Source organism: Sinocyclocheilus rhinocerous, unplaced genomic scaffold (assembly GCF_001515625.1).
Source record: "Sinocyclocheilus rhinocerous isolate Xijiao unplaced genomic scaffold, SAMN03320098_v1.1 scaffold1238, whole genome shotgun sequence".
Taxonomy (NCBI): Eukaryota; Metazoa; Chordata; class Actinopteri; order Cypriniformes; family Cyprinidae; genus Sinocyclocheilus; species Sinocyclocheilus rhinocerous.
The window spans coordinates 242,441-258,129 of NW_015662954.1; the positions used below are offsets into that span (position 1 = coordinate 242,441).

The following is a 15,689-nucleotide window of genomic DNA, read 5'->3' on the forward strand; positions in this document are numbered from 1 at the left end:
TTTTTTTTTAGAAATAGCCTTTGCACAGCCAGCCTTGTACTCTTCTGGGTTCAAAAAACTGTCGTCCATAAAATGCGTTGCACAAATTCGAACATCTGGGTTGTGCTGTTCTGTTGTAAATAAATCTTAACCTAATTCTTGATTCCTAATTGCATCTACTTCCGGAAGGCCAAATAAAGTGCTTTTGGTTTCGTTCTGAATCACACAGCGTCTCCCTGACATGCTGCATCAACACTACTGCTGTTCCTGAAGCCACGCGTTCTTTCTTTGCGTGCACATTTGGGCTGCATTATGCTAATATTTCCACATAGTGACCTAGACATGTGGGGGCGTCTTAGAAGGAGCCGTTTTAGGTAGGTGTGGCTGACTCTTAACTTTTATAAAGAATATCTCTTTGGATTTGAGACTTTAGTCTTTGCAACTTTACAGATCTTCTTTATGCACCAAGAGCTTGTAACACTCCAAAGAGAAAGGAAAACTTTAAATCGCATCATATGTTTTTTTATATAAAGTTTTTTAAGTCTTAAGTAATTTTGTTATGTGCTGTTGTCATTTTTATTCGTTTTTGGGGTTTTCTATTTTTATATAGCTGTATTTTTATTTAAGTTTTAGCTTTAGTAATTTTAGTATACTTCAACTTATTTGTGTTTTATTTTTTATTTATTTGAACAAAATTATATTAACTTTTAATATCGGCCAGTTGCTTATCAGATAACTAGCCAGAATTGATATAGGCCTAGGCTATTTTATTATTATTATTATTCATATTATTATTATCTGATATTAGTGTAGCTTTTATTTTTATAATTTCAGTTTTCGTATTAATTTAAGTTTAAATTTTAGTAATTTTGTAATGTGCTTGTTATGTGTTTTTATTTTTCTGTATAGCTTTATTTTTATTTCAGTTTTTAGTCATTTTGGTAGGCTATACTTATTTCAGGCTAGTTGCCAGGGCAAACGTTTCAGTTTTCATTGTTTTATTTTATTTCAGCTTTTTTTAAATTACCGAAGATGATATTAATCATTTTAGTTTTAGTAACAATAACAAGCAACCAGAAACTTTTTCCCCCTCTCCAAGCTGTACACCTTAAACTCATTTGTTTGGCTGCCATAGCATCATTTAACCGCTAAATTATTAATAAGACAACTTATGAATATTTAAAAAGGATTGGTTTTACTACGGGAAACAACGTATGCTAGCGATAAAAGAAATCCAATTATTAAAGTAATGTGTTCATGTTAGTCAGAGAAGTCTCTCGAGTGTGATTCTGTAACTGTGGTGGAGAGTTACGTAGAGACGCGACGCGTCCATGGCAACGAACGTTTATTAGCCGCTGTTTTGGAGTAGCAGCTCGCGCGCAGACAGTAGCCAAACTTTATGCGTTGTCTGGAGCGCTATAGCATGGAGAACGGCAGAAAGTTGAATGTTTTAGCGCCTTTGCGTCTTTTCCGCGGTTATTCACACGTAAACAGTGTCCAGCAGCGAGTTTAGACGGTGTGAGAGTATGTCGGTGTCCGTCAGGTCTCCTCCGGAGGGAGCGACACCCGAGAGCCGCAGGACGAGGAGATCCAGCGCTGCTGTCACTAACAGTGAGTCAACTCCATCATCTGCCAACAACAACAACAACACTCACTGTTTTCTTTGTTAATCTCAAATTGTTAAAGCTACATCATAAACTTTCTTCTGCAACTTTATTGCTAATATTTATTTATTCCATTTATTTTCTTTGTTAATCTGACGTTTTTAAAGCTAATTTACATCATCAACTTTATTGTTAATATTTATTTATTCCATTTCAAAATCTAGTATTCTTTGTTATTAGTCATTTTTAGCACCTTTTCTATTATTAATAGCCTACTGATTCAACTTTACGTTATTCGTAACATCACAAACTTTTTCTATTTTATTATGTTTCATGCTAAAAAATCACCACCTTTGTTTTCTTTCTTTCTTTCATATCGCCAACTTTAATCTTTGTTATTCTTAATAGCCCATTTATTTATTTATTTATTCACAGAGTCACAGAGTTTGTTTTATTATTCTTAACATTTATTTATATATGCCACATCACAAAGCCTTTCTTCTATTATTTGTTTATTTATGCCTAATCACCAACTTTGTTCTTAATTCATCTTAATATTTTGTTTATTTATTATTCCACATCACTTACTACATTATTTTATTTCATTCATTCATTCATTCATTGAATACCACTGAAAATGTGTTAAATATTTATTTATGCCACATCACAAACTTTTTCGTTTTTCGTTTTTATTTTTATATTAATTTATTTATTACCATCTTTTTTACACACACACATATTTTATTTTATATTATATCTTAAATATACAAAATATATTTAATATTTTTGTGTCTATTTAATGTGTCTTATCTAGACTATGTATTTATGTGATTCATCTGTCTAGTGGTGGCAGAGCTTCCTCAGGTGAGAGAGAGGACACCTGTAAAAGACAGAAGCAGCCTGCAAGTGCATGATGATTTAATTCCAGACGAGCTCCTTGCAACTTTAAGATCCACCACCTGTCCTCAAGACAGACTTGCACCCCTCAGATTAACCAAAACTCCTAAAGACTTCAAGGTCTGTGCCACCTTTTCTTTTCCAAATTGTTTCTAGTAACTAAATCATCTCTTTTTACCTCTTCTCCCAGATTTGTTTAATACATCGCACTGATGCAGTGTGGCACCATCCAGCTAGACGCAAGAAATACCAATACTTTCTCAACCAGCCGACCTCTCTGACTGGAGCTGGAAGGTTGGAATGAATCATTATACATTTATATACAAGACACTGAGACATTTTCTAGCTCACTGTGTTTGTTTGAATCTGAACAGAGACATATCCTTCCTCTGTGATGCTCGATTGCCTCTCCCACCAATGGCTGAACGAAGCCCCGCTCAGGGAGATCAAAATGCAAGTGATAGGAGAATAACCTGAATTTGGTGCTAAGTTCTTCGTATCTTTCTGTATGTTGAAACTTTGTGTTGTTGTTTTTTGGGTTGAAGGACGAGAGTTCACTGGAAACATTAATCCCAGAAGAATATCACATCATAAAAAACAAAGGCCTTAAGGGACTGCAGTGCTATGATGAGTAAGTCAGTCTGCTTGGTCAGTAAGAACATCTGTCTTGTTGTTCTACAGCTAAACAAGTACGTTGCTTTATTTGTTTTCATTTCTTTTATAGCAAATTCACAGTTCTCCTAGAAGATGACAAACAGAAGCTAAGAGTCTTTCCATCAATGTGAGTTGTAGTCTACTATATATTATCTATCTGTCGGTCTCTGTCTGTCTGTCTGTCTGTCTATATAGCTATCTGTCTATCTGTCTATCTTACCATGAGCTTTATGAGCTGCAGCGAAGGAGACTTGAAGGACAGATGTCTCAGCTATATGAAGAAAGGGACCTCTGGAGAAAAGCCACCTATAGTCTTGCAGTCAAGGTGACTTTGTGGCATTCTGCTTGACAATTCACTTTTGACTTTTATTTTGAAAGAATTTATAATATTTGAGTCTAAATATCTCACATATTTCTTTCAGATAATAAAGATAAATAAACTTCATCTGGTCAGACGGCTACATATTAGTGAGCACACCTGGGCCAAGACTGCAGATCATTTCACTGTTTTCCTAACAGCAAAGGTACTTAAAATACCTAATATCTCATCCTGTCCAGACTTTGACATAGAGTAATGTTATATCCATGTTATTTTTATTCACAGGACTTTGAGGATGTTTCTCACATCATGGAATTGACTGACCAGTGGAAAGATAAACTGACCAACTTCATGAAGAACCTCAGAGAGGCTGAAAGCAAACAGCGCGAGACTATCGAATCTGTCCGTGCTAACGTTGTCAAGTGGCACAAGTTTTATGAAGACAAATCAAGGTCAGTAAAGGAAATACTTTTTTCTTTGTATTTTTGTTATTTCTTTATTAACTTTGCACTGATATGGTTCATAAGGCAGCCTAATATGAATGTTGACAAGTCTCAAGATGAGCTGTCCCAAGACCTGAAGCAATGGTCAAAGGTTAGCAATAATTTTTTTATTTCTTACTCAATTATCTTTCTACTTTCCATTTTAAATGTAAAAATTATAGCTATCTCTGTCCACCGACAGGTGTTGACACAGCAGTGTGAGCGATATGGAGGAGAGGACCTAGTGTCTGGTCAGGAAACACTTGAAATGCTAACAAACCTACAAGAGTCCTGGATTGAGGTTTGTCTCCAGCTCTTTAGGAGACACCCTGGTTCAGATGGAGGGCCACCTAAAGGCCAGGAGGCCATGAGGGAGCTGGCAAAGGTCATTACAGAGCTCCAGAACCAACTGGGAATCCGTATTAGTGGAGAAAGTGGTGAGAACCAAGCTCTTTAGTTCCTCACATAGTCTTGTTTGGTTTCTCCAATAGATATTGACGTCTGCTCTTGGTTGTTTTTGCAGGGATCCATGCGACACTAATGTTGCTTATTGAAAATATGGAGTTCTGGTCAAGAAGATTAAAGTCCTTGAGTGGACTTCCAGAGGAGCAGTCTTTGGGTGATTGCCTCAAGTTGGAGGAAACTCTTGGCAACTTGATGAATCTGTCTAAGGAGGCTCTCCAACTAGTGAACAGCACACAGTCAGAACGGGACAGGGCTAAAAAGAAACCCCACACCAAGTAAGACAGATGCAAGGATCAAACATTATAGCTATCTTGCAAAACCTAGTGAGACACCTTGTCTACTGCCAACATTGATGGCTGACTTTTAAGGTAGTATCCTAAACAAAATGGACCCTCAGAAAAATGGGCAGAAACTTGCTACAAAAGACACAAAACAAATAGGACTTGATTCATGTTTTTGGTTAAACCATGTCCAATTTCCCCGTTTGTATTTGTGACAGGATTGAAATGGATGATGTCTTAAAGGCAATGAAGGAATTCCGGTTCTCTCAAGAGAACTTTTTCAACTGTGAAAATATGAGGCTTCATGAGGAGGTACACCCCAGGACTGCATAACGTTTCTTGCATTCCCTAAGTCAGGGATGTCCATTCCTGTTCCTGGAGGTCACCCTTCTACAGAGTTTAGATCCAACAGACCTGGAGTAGACAAGACAAGATTATCATCTCTCATGGCTTAGGGCAGGACAGCTGCGTTTACCAAATGCATTGTAGGTCTAAGTATATTGTAGAAACCATTAGTACCAGTGGTCTCTATGATCTACTTATGCTTACGATTCTTTTGGGAAATGCAGTCCAGGACATTTTGACATTTTCGGATTATCTGGTTCAGGGATGTTTAACCACGATTCGACTTAAACTCTGCAGGAAGGTGGATTTCCTGGACCAGGACTGGATGCCCAAGGTCCAAGCCATGAATGATGATCTCATTATGTGTTATCAGGTAACTTCTCTTCACACCAAGTTGATTCGGTGGATGGTGGACCTTCTGCTACTGATGGTGCCAGTCCAAGGACCGAATCTTCCAATGCCTGAATTGAACGCCACTGTGGACGTGTCTGTTGAGAAGCTGGAGGAGGATGCCAGGAACCTCTCTGGGAAACTTGACTACTTCTCCAAGTACATCACAAGGTGATCTCATTAAACTCAATGCATCAAGAGGATATACCTGAGCTGCATATAGTTAGGAATAAATTCTTTACACAAATTGTTCTGCAGCTCTTGTCAGGCTATTGTGGAGGAGGCAATCCGGAAGAGCTCAACTCGGGATGACACAGAGAATGAGCTCTACCAACTTGCTCAACTTCAGGTGCTTTACAATCCCTCTGATCTTCTCAACCAAGGTTTACTCTTTTAAATTCACTTCTCGCCTGTAATTCCATGGATTGTGTTTGTTCAGAAAAGGTGTGGCGAGTGGGTGGAGACCTGTCGAATACTACTGTCAGATGTGAAGGGAAGCCCTGTGGACCTGCAGCTGTCTGGAAAAACTTCGCCACAGCCTGTGAGCGACATCAGCATAGGCTCTCTGGTAGAATACAGCTATGCTAGTACAGAATGTGAGTAACTTTCTTGTATATCTTCTTAGCTCGAGCAACAACCAGAGGAACCTACCAAAGAAGATGAAGAGGAACCCTTGACCATAAAAGACACCACTGGGCCTTATTCTTTCCAAAGTGCTGATGAATATGTAACTAACACTTTTTTCCATATAAGATATTAGCTTGCTAGCCATATAGCTAGTTTGGTTACATAGATTAACACCAAATAAATAAACCAAATCTTCCTCAAGGGGGAAGAAAAGGCCAGCAGACATGACAAAGATGGCTCAGTCATGAAGCTAATTGGTTATGATGGCAGTATCACTGAGAAGAACTTAGGAGTGGACACTGTCCAACTTACAGGGGTGAGTTGGCCGAAACCATCTCCATCAGCTTCCCATCTACAGAGTGTAAAGCATAAACCTTTTCTTATTATTTTCCAGACTGAAGAACTTGTGGTATCCCCTCACACTGAAAATGCCAAGGAAGCCTTCAATGCATTAGAAACAGTGAGAACTCTTCAGCAAGAGCTTCTGTAAGTACTTCTGTAAGTTTACTCACCCACATGTCATCTAAGATGTTCATGTCTTTCTTTCTTCAGTTGAAAAGAAATTAAGGTTTTTGAGGAAAACATTCCACGATTTTTCTACATATAGTGGACTTCACCAGGGACCAACAGGTTGAAGGTCTTGAAAGGGCTTTTCACAATCCCAGCCGAGGAATAAGGGTCTCATCTAGCGAAACGATCGGCCATTTTCTAAAAAAAAATACAAATCTATATACTTTTTAACCATAAATGCTCATCTTGCACTAGCTCTGCGAAGGTCACGCCACACGCGGGATGTAGGCAGATGTAGAACTCCATCTGATTTTCTCCTCAAGCTTCAAAATCATCTTTTTTGACATCTTTCCAACATGATTATGTAATGCGTGAAGTCGCAGACATACATCACAGAGCTTCTTTTTTTTTTTTTAGAAAATGACCAATTATTTCGCTAGACCCTTATTCTTCGGCTGGGATCGTGAGTAGAGCCCTTTGAATCTGCAATGAAACTGCAATTTGGACCTTGAACCTGTTGAAGTCCACTATATGGAGAAAAATCCTGGAATGTTTTCCTCAAAAATCTTAATTTCTTTTCGAATGAAGAAAGAAAGCCATGAACATCTTGGATGACATGGGGGTGAGTAAATTATCAGGAATTTTTTTATTCTGGAAGTAAACTAATCCTTTAATCAGATCTGTAGTGGTCTCTATATAAGCTGTATTGTCCAGGGATGTAGAGACGCGAGCTATCAGCGCAGAGGTACGAGCGCTAAAGGCAGAGGAAGACCTACAGGTAGCTCTGGACAAGATACAAGATCTGGAGAGGCAGCTACAGGCTCGGCCCAGTGTGGAGACCAAGTGTAAGTGTGTCAGAGGCTAACATTACACTTCAGATACAGAATAAGATTAAAGGTGTGGTCACATTAGCCAATTTTTTATTTTTTTTTCAAAATTTTGCAGGCAGTATGGTCTCTTGTCTGTTGTATATTGTCAGTAGTGAATGACAATACTTGTATGAAGTAGTGAATGACTTGTATGAAGCACTACTCATACAAGTCACTTTCAAACCCAGCAGCTTTTTGTTGGTCAACTTGGCAAATTCAACTTGAACCTGTTGTGAAATCTTTTTATTATGTAAATACAGTATGAACTGACCTGTTTCTAATCTCTGATTATATTTACTTTTTACAGCGAGCAAGAAGAACATTGCACCCGCACACAAGGCCCCCAGCACCCCTTCTGAAGCTAAAACGAGAAGTCAGAAACCTGAAGCCAGCCCCAAACTGTCCAGAGGCACCAAAAAACACTAAATGGGAATAAACACCATACTGGAGCTCATGTGGGGCAAAATAATAAAGTATAGACACATCTGTATTTGAAGTGTACTTGTATTGCACATACCATAAAATGAATATTCATTTTGAGATTTGCTAAAGATTACATTTAAAGCTGCAGTCCGTAACTTTTTTTGTGTTCACAATTTACATAATAAGCGAGTACATCATGAATCCATTTTCCAAACCGTGTTTTTGGCTTATTCTGAATCACTACGCTACACCTATAATACATTTTTATATTCAGACTATCAGTGTTGGGGGTAACGCATTACCAGTAACGCGAGTTACGTAATCAGATTACTTTTTTCAAGTAACTAGTAAAGTAACGTATTACTTTTTAATTTAGAAGAAAATATCTGAGTTACTTTTTCAAATTAGTAACACCAGTTACTTTGTTTCCCATTTATTTACTCACAAGTCTCCTGTCCCCATGTTGAGAGAAATCGGAAGTACAGATGCGTTGTGTGCGCTGTGTGAACATGATCCTACTGTAGTTCTAGACTAAATGTGAACATGCATCAATTCATCTTACTCGCAAAAAAACAGATTCAGTATTCATCAAAATGAATCAAAACAGTGAAATGCAAACTCAGAATATGACGCAAACCTGCAATAATTAAATATGTTAAATAAAACAAGTAACAATTATGTATTTAATCCCATTTGATTAACCAATGTCTTTGCTGCTGACCTTTGATGATCCAGTTCAACCATACTAATAAGCAAAAATGACTTTAGATAAACTAACATTTGTGCTTCATTGTTTTTTTTATTGCTAAGGAGTGTTGAACCTTCTTCTCCTGCATTCTACTGTACGGATGTGAATTTACTTTTCCTTCAGCCTGAGGCTTATTCCTTTCACTTTTTGGTGTGAAGGGGCTTTTACAGTTGTTAAAAATAGAACTTTTTATTTTAAAAACAAACAAGCAAGCCATGGCCAGATTTAAAAAGTAATGCAAAAGTAGCATAACGTATTACTTTCCATAAAAAGTAACCAAGTAACATAATTAGTTACTTTTTTAGGGCGTAACGCAATATTGTGATGCATTACTTTTAAAATTAACTTTCTATTTCTTTCTAGACTATTTTAGACTGGTTCTGGTAGGACCCACTGCAGAGTAGCCAAACAGAGAGAAGTGGCTCCGGCTACAATGTTCTTCCGCAAGACGCATGCAGTTCTGTTTATTCACCGCTAGAGCGCCAAAAGTTACGGACTGCAGCTTTAACAGTGTAAATTATTAGTGTTTTTAAAGATGAAGTTAAAGTGAGAGTTAGATGGTGCAAAGGTAAATATTGTATCGGTAAATTGTCTATGTAAAATTAGTCATATGAAACTGTTCTTCCTAAGTAAACACTGATAGCCATGCTGTCTTTACATCATGGGCGAGTCTTTGTTTGCATCATCTGAGCCATCACCTGCGGTCAGACCTTGATTGGCAGGTCTGGTCAAACTGGTGAGGTCGATGGATTGAGTCAGGACATCAGAAGGTATGTTGAGGACCACAGCAGGCTGCTCAGAGCGCAGATTGTTAAGGAGCTGCAGGAGTCGAAGGTGCACGACCAGTGGAGAACCAGAGAGAGACTCTACAGAGGCCTTCAAAGTCTCACAAGCTGCCTTTTCTCCCTCTGCAGAGATCACCTGTACGAAGCATAGTGGTTAAAAAGCTGGTTTGGAAACTGAAAGGATGTGGGTTCAAATCCCATTTTGTACAGACGGCCTTACTTTGACTTGTGCCTGACGTCTCGCTTCGGCCTCCACAGCGAAGTTGTGTTGCAGCTCAGGTGGAAGACTAATTTCTTCTCTGCAACAGTGAACATACAGTATGTTATGAGTGCCGTAATGTGACGACTTTTGGAGTCTAATCTGTTCTGCGCACTTACATTTCTGTTCTTTCCACTTTGATACCCCACCTGCAGGTTACCGAATCTAAACTGACCTGCCCAACAAATGAAAACTTAGTAGACGTCTTGTTTCAAGCCCTCATGAGGTGTCATATCTGTTGACGTCTACCTGAATCTCCTGAGCCATCCGTTTGCGGTCCAGCAAAATGTCAGTGAAGGCATGATGGGCCAGTATCTCTCTAACAGAGACCTGGGTCAGAGCCTGCAGCACATCTGGGACGCCGGCGAGGGAGGAATAACACACAGACACATTCTCGATACGATAGTAACACACCGCGCTCACTTCGGTACACACCAGATCTTTGGTCACCACCTGAGGATACAATGACATGGAATTATATGGCTTGTTGGAGAGGTGTTTTTATAATTTTTTAGACTTGCAATTTTCTCAGCAGTTGATAAAATGGGTTGCATTGAAAGATCCAAGCCATATCTAGACTCTTAAAAATAAAGGTGCTTCAAAAGGTGCTTCATTTTTGGTTCCACAAAGAACCATTCAGTCAAAGGTTCTTTAAAGAACCATCTCTTTCTTACATTTTTGTAATCTGAAGAACCTTCTTTCGCCACAAAGAACCTTTTGTCAAACAGAAAGGTTCTTCAGATGTTAAAGGTTCTTTATGGAACCATTTAGACAAAAAGGTTCTTCTATGGCATCATGAAGCACCTTTATTTTTAAGTGTTATTCAGTCTTTTGATGATATTCAATATCTCAATGTTTGTTTGTTCTGAAATTTCTTAAAATATTTTTTTTCCCACACTGTGTTAAACTGCAGTATTTGCCTACACATATTTTACTAAAACACACTCTTAAAACGGATATTTAAAACAACATCTAGTTAAGGACAACACATTTTGTGTTACTTTTAACTCAACCAATCTGTTAAAACACTTTGTGTTAACACTGTTTGAGTTAAAAGCAGCACAAAATGTGTTGTCCTTAACTAGATGCACAGATAAGGAAGTACTCTAGAATCAAATGATTTGTTTAAAATCTGTTATTTTTATACTCAATTTAACAAAAAAAATAAAATGGAAGCAGTAATGGAAGTACCTTGGATTTACAAAAGTTGTTCTTTAAAAGAAATTGTGTACTGGTTTTACATTGCAAGCATCTTTAAACATCATAAATCATTTTACTCATTTGTTCGAGTCCACACAAGTGAGGGTGAGATGAGAAGCTGCTTGCAGATCTCTCTGTCATTAGCTGTACAAGTGTTTTGAGGGCATCTTCCATTAGAAGCTGAAAGAGTGCAAATAAAAAGATCCATTTGTTATCTAAATAAATACAGTATACAGCAAGCTACCATTAATGAGAAAGCTAAGAAAACCCTAAATGCTACTTGTAAGGGCATTTTACATGATACGTGGCAACAAGTTCATTTTGAATGGTAGAGATGCGGCAGACAGCGTGTCACACTTGATCATGAGAATCACACTGCGGCTACAGCGTTTCATTATTCAGATGTGATTTCTTTCTCTATATATTAAACCGTGGAAAACATAAGACTAAAAATGAGTTTCCACTAGTGGATCTCGTTATGTTGGCACAGATCACACTGCCTCTCATGTGTGGAAATACCATTGACTGCGTACACTCTTAAAAATAAAGCTTAAAAGGTTCTTCACAGCGATGCCATAGAAGAACCATTTTTGGTTCCACAAAGAACCATTCAGTCAAAGGTTCTTTAAAGAACCATCTCTTTCTTACATTTTTGTAATCTGAAGAACCTTCTTTCGCCACAAAGAACCTTTTGTCAAACAGAAAGGTTCTTCAGATGTTAAAGGTTCTTTATGGAACCATTTAGACAAAAAGGTTCTTCTATGGCATCGTGAAGCACCTTTATTTTTAAGAGTGTAGAGACCTAAGGGTGGAGGTTTTGATTGGGCTAGTCTTCGACCAGTTGCCACTCTTATGTTTACATACGTGTGTAAATGAGATGGTGTTTGTCGCAGTCAGCTTTTTACAGTGCACTTCATTAAATGACTCAAAGGTCATCTCAGAAAATACAATGCTGCCTATACAAAGACCTTAGTCAGTAGTAATTAAATTTCTTACAGGAATGAAAGGGAGGCTGTGAGCGATAGAAGGACAGTGCTTTGGATTGCAGCATATCGATTGTTTAGCAGACAAAACATCTTTCCAAAAAAACTTTCAGTAGACAAAAACTCAATAAAACTGTTTGTGAGTTGTGAAAATACATGATCTTGGACCTTCATACAGTGCGTTCCATTGTAAAGACTTTAAGTCGTCCCTTACATACTCGTTTTCATCCACCTTACATTCAGTATAGCGTCTAATCTGATTAAAGTCTATGTGCAGAAAATATGTAGGCTTTTTTGTTACTTTGAAAGCAAAGAAATTACCGTGTGAGGAAGGATCTTCAGTATTTTCAGACGAATGTCGACAATATGGCACACATCCAAAAATGGGAGATAAAACATCAGCCCTGCAGCAAAATAAAACATGTATGTATTAAAGTCCGCATACATAAATTATTAAAATGTTAAAATGATTTCTTCTTAATATTAACATACTAAAATTAAATTCATTCATATATTAACTAAAAATGATATTAGCTTTAAATGTTTAATGTAACATTAAGAATTATAAATTAATATTAAAATATAAATACAAAAAATCAAATAGTAAAAATATATCTAAAATGAAATGTATTTAATAATCAATTATTATTAAAAACTGTATATTCTTCACATAAAATAATAACTAGAACCTTGCTAACTGTAAAAGTGTTAATATGTAAATTAAAAAAATGTACCAGGGCCCCTTGGACTCTTCTGCAGTAAATGCCCCAATCGAAATTTCACCGCTCTCTCATGTTCTCTCACAATCTACATATAAACAATTTTATACATAATGACACAATTTTATACATAATAAATTAAAATTACGGGACCTGAACACAGTTACCAAATACATATTCGTTTTTAATATTTAATCCCATAAATTGAAAGCATACCTTCACACAGAACCATATGGAAATAGGAAAGAAGAAGATCACCACAGACAGGATCAAAACGATGAGAAGCAGCTCACAAATTCCAAGGTATCTCTTCTTCAAGGCTTTAGAGAAAATTTAAGACAGAACAATATAGCCTACTATAGGTTCTCCATCTTTTCTGAGATGTTTTCTTCTCCACACTTACCTTCTCCAGGCCCTTCAGTCTCCAATAATCCCAATAACTCCTCTCGATCTTCTTTTATTCGTTCCCTCACACTGTCTACATTTACAACAGTGCTGCTGGAGATGATTTGAGCCTCTTTGGCTTCACCTCTTTCTTCTTCCTCTTCTGTCACTTCTGTTTTTTCTTTTCTTTTGTGAGGCTCCTGGAGCTTCACGGATTTGGGGGCTTTGGTTTTCCTCTCTTTAGCAGAAGGCGATGGCTCTCGCTTTACCCGTCCAGATCTTGAAGAACGCGTAGATGTTTCTGTTCTTTTCTCCATCACGGCCTCCCTCATAAGAAGCATCTGTTGTGAGGGTTCATCTGGTGTCTGGTCTGCTCCTGTGGACGTCTGTGGGTCTGAACAGGGAGTATCTCTGTAGGCCTCTGCAGGTTCATATGATGACAGGGGAGTGTTTGCACTCTTCTAATGAATTTTTCACAGCGGTAACATCCTACACAGAGGCGTTGAATGGAAAATAATGTGTTACCAAAAATCCAATTTGCATGTTCTCTGAATGTCCTCTATATGTTAATTCATAATAATGATTTGAATTTAGATTGAACAACTATCTATCTATCTATCTATCTTATATTTATTTTTTTGTAAATATATAATAAATATAATTGAATAGAACAACATTTTTAGAAAATGGTTATTTGGGTAAATCTGGCAAATTATATCATTCAATAAAAAAGCAAAGCAAAATGTTTTGTGAAACACCATTTATATACAGTGTTATTAAGTTTAGTAATAAGAAAGATAAAGATTTTTCATGTTCTGTTTTCTGTTTTAAGACCTTTGTTTAATGCCACGGTCATGTTTATTATCTTGATAGATAGATAGATAGATAGATAGATAGATTTAGAATTACATTTTTTGATTAAAACTATGAAACAAGAAAATAAATTTAAAAATAAACAATTAAAAAACTATAAATGTATTCAAAACAAGACTTTCTTAAATAAACATAAATCTGGCAAAATGTATCAGTTTTTGTTGATGAGTATGACCTTTTTTTTTTTTTTTTTTTTTTTTTGCACAACCCTTTATATTCAAATATAAATCACCAAATTTGATCATGTCTAGTAGGCTATTGTTTTTTACCATAATAAACTGAACAATGCATGTAGCCTATGTAAAAATGTTTTTAACACTTACACATTTAGGCTAGGCCTTGTAGTTTTGTAGCATATATTTCTATTCGTTTTATTTCATTTATTTAAGAAAAATGGAAAATTATACTATTTTTTTTAAAGCATGTGAAAAAAGTAAAAGTATACATCAGAAAACATTGTGAAAGTCATAAAGTGCAGCGTCAGCACGAGGAGCTTGATTGAATGCTGATGAAGCACGTGTCTCAGGAAGTTTGCTGCCTCTGCCCACACACACACAGACCCTTAAGAAAAACACACTTTCATCTGCACTTCTACATACACTCCTGTTTTAAAAAAATCAATCTCGGAGGATATTTTTGACGCTCTTTCCATCGACGTAATCGCGCTCGCGCTCGCGCACCTGTGATGCAAAATTACCATTTTTTTAAAAACGTGGCCTGTCGCGTGATCTCCACGGAACGACAGAACGCGTTCATCTTGTACATAAGGTAATCTCTCGTCCATAAAACACATTAATAATGTAAATGCAAAGATATAAACGTTTAAAGCCGGTTGTTAAGTGTGTAAACGCTTGCATTTTGCGTTAAACCAGTATTGTCAATAAAACATGTTTGGGGTGTTGACCTCATGGTGGAATAACATTTACGTTTAAACTGTCATGTTTTTGTCGGCTATCAAGTAAGTAAATTGTGTCCCACTTGTGTTTTTAGCTGTCAAGATGACCCAAGATCAGCTCCTCACGGGTTTGAAGAAGGATGTCCGCTCTCTTCTGGTCTCTGCTAAGCGTGGTTTGACCCCTGAGCAGCTCAAGAGAGACTACCACACCATGCTGGGCTTCCCCATGCCCCTCAGGTTACTGGGATTCAGAAATGTTTTGGATATGGTGAAGGAAATGCCGGATGTCGTGCACTTGGAATACCACCTCGATGGCAGCATCGTTTTGAAAGGTGATATTAGTATTTTATCCCTTTTGTTTGCTGGTAAATCAATATTTATGGCCTAGAGAATGACTTTTCTGCATATTCCTGCTAAAAATTTCTTGAATACACCATGAAATTGCTACATTTGGTTTATATGAATTGCAACATTCTATTTCTAGTCATAAGCTGTTGGTATTGGGGGAGGGGTTTTTTTTCACTCTAGTGTGCATTTGATAGGACAAACATTTGGACACACCCACTGGTGCAAGATGAGTCATTAAAGGGGTCATATGATTCAATTTAAATTTTTCCTTTCTCTTTGGAGTGTTACAAGCTGTTCGTGCATAGATAAGATCCATAAAGTTGCAAAGACTAAAGTCTCAAACCCAAAGAGATATTCTTTATAAAAGTAAAGACTTGTCCACACCCTCCTAAAACACCTTGTTTAAACACGCCCCCACATGTCTACGTCACGATTTGCATAACGCCGCTCAAATGTTCACACAAAGAAAGAAGGCATAACTTTTATTCTTGCTGTAGTATTGTTGTTGCCGACGCTGCCATGTCGTGAAGACGCTGTGTGCTTCGTTGTGAAAGCGAAACTACTTTGTTTGGTCTTCCAAAAGAGGACGATATCCACTTCGTTCGTCCTGGAGCTGATCCGTGCTGGTCGCTGAGGAAATACATCAACTT

At 37.3% G+C, this 15,689-nt stretch overlaps 4 protein-coding genes across 4 annotated transcripts in view; 3 read left to right on the plus strand and 1 right to left on the minus strand.

Annotated features, from left to right (window-relative positions):
- The first annotated feature begins 1,505 nt into the window (after positions 1-1,505).
- Positions 1,506-2,957, plus strand: LOC107728532 (axonemal dynein light chain domain-containing protein 1-like). The gene is made up of 4 exons (XM_016538736.1): positions 1,506-1,590; positions 2,428-2,600; positions 2,671-2,774; positions 2,855-2,957. The coding sequence occupies exons 1-4, from the start codon at positions 1,506-1,508 to the stop codon at positions 2,955-2,957; spliced, it is 465 nt and encodes a 154-aa protein (XP_016394222.1).
- A 439-nt stretch (positions 2,958-3,396) lies between these two features.
- On the plus strand, positions 3,397-7,900 carry LOC107728533 (axonemal dynein light chain domain-containing protein 1-like). Its single transcript, XM_016538737.1, has 15 exons — positions 3,397-3,459; positions 3,557-3,658; positions 3,739-3,905; positions 3,981-4,047; positions 4,138-4,372; positions 4,459-4,675; positions 4,900-4,993; positions 5,400-5,587; positions 5,675-5,765; positions 5,856-5,957; positions 6,042-6,143; positions 6,246-6,359; positions 6,438-6,529; positions 7,268-7,398; positions 7,730-7,900. The coding sequence occupies exons 1-15, from the start codon at positions 3,397-3,399 to the stop codon at positions 7,846-7,848; spliced, it is 1,884 nt and encodes a 627-aa protein (XP_016394223.1). The 3' UTR covers positions 7,849-7,900.
- Positions 7,901-9,247: 1,347 nt separating this feature from the next.
- On the minus strand, positions 9,248-14,841 carry nphs2 (NPHS2 stomatin family member, podocin). The gene is made up of 9 exons (XM_016538817.1): positions 14,775-14,841; positions 12,943-13,412; positions 12,756-12,859; positions 12,555-12,627; positions 12,142-12,224; positions 9,887-10,090; positions 9,757-9,812; positions 9,599-9,677; positions 9,248-9,514 (listed from the first exon to the last, which is right to left on the minus strand). Exons 2-9 carry the CDS (start codon positions 13,262-13,264, stop codon positions 9,248-9,250), a joined length of 1,188 nt encoding a protein of 395 aa, XP_016394303.1. The 5' UTR covers positions 13,265-13,412; positions 14,775-14,841.
- tdrd5 (tudor domain containing 5) overlaps positions 14,265-15,689 on the plus strand; it is a 16,166-nt gene continuing 14,741 nt past the window's right edge. Inside the window, exons 1-2 of the mRNA XM_016538816.1 lie at positions 14,265-14,564; positions 14,787-15,023. Of these exons, the coding sequence (XP_016394302.1) occupies positions 14,795-15,023 (229 nt within the window). The 5' untranslated portion in view covers positions 14,265-14,564; positions 14,787-14,794. The remainder of the gene's footprint in view (positions 14,565-14,786; positions 15,024-15,689) is intronic.

Coding starts and splice junctions, on each gene's coding strand:
- LOC107728533 (XM_016538737.1), top strand. CDS start 3,397: ATGTCTCAGCTATATGAAGAAAGGGACCTCTGGAGAAAAGCCACCTAT. Junction 3,906..3,980: donor TTTTATGAAGACAAATCAAG/GTCAGTAAAGGA, acceptor ATGGTTCATAAG/GCAGCCTAATATGAATGTTG. Junction 5,588..5,674: donor TTCTCCAAGTACATCACAAG/GTGATCTCATTA, acceptor ATTGTTCTGCAG/CTCTTGTCAGGCTATTGTGG.
- LOC107728532 (XM_016538736.1), top strand. CDS start 1,506: ATGTCGGTGTCCGTCAGGTCTCCTCCGGAGGGAGCGACACCCGAGAGC. Junction 1,591..2,427: donor CAGCGCTGCTGTCACTAACA/GTGAGTCAACTC, acceptor TCATCTGTCTAG/TGGTGGCAGAGCTTCCTCAG. Junction 2,775..2,854: donor TCTCTGACTGGAGCTGGAAG/GTTGGAATGAAT, acceptor GAATCTGAACAG/AGACATATCCTTCCTCTGTG.
- nphs2 (XM_016538817.1), bottom strand. CDS start 13,264: ATGCTTCTTATGAGGGAGGCCGTGATGGAGAAAAGAACAGAAACATCT. Junction 12,860..12,942: donor GACTGAAGGGCCTGGAGAAG/GTAAGTGTGGAG, acceptor TTTTCTCTAAAG/CCTTGAAGAAGAGATACCTT. Junction 9,515..9,598: donor GACGTCAGGCACAAGTCAAA/GTAAGGCCGTCT, acceptor TGCTTCGTACAG/GTGATCTCTGCAGAGGGAGA.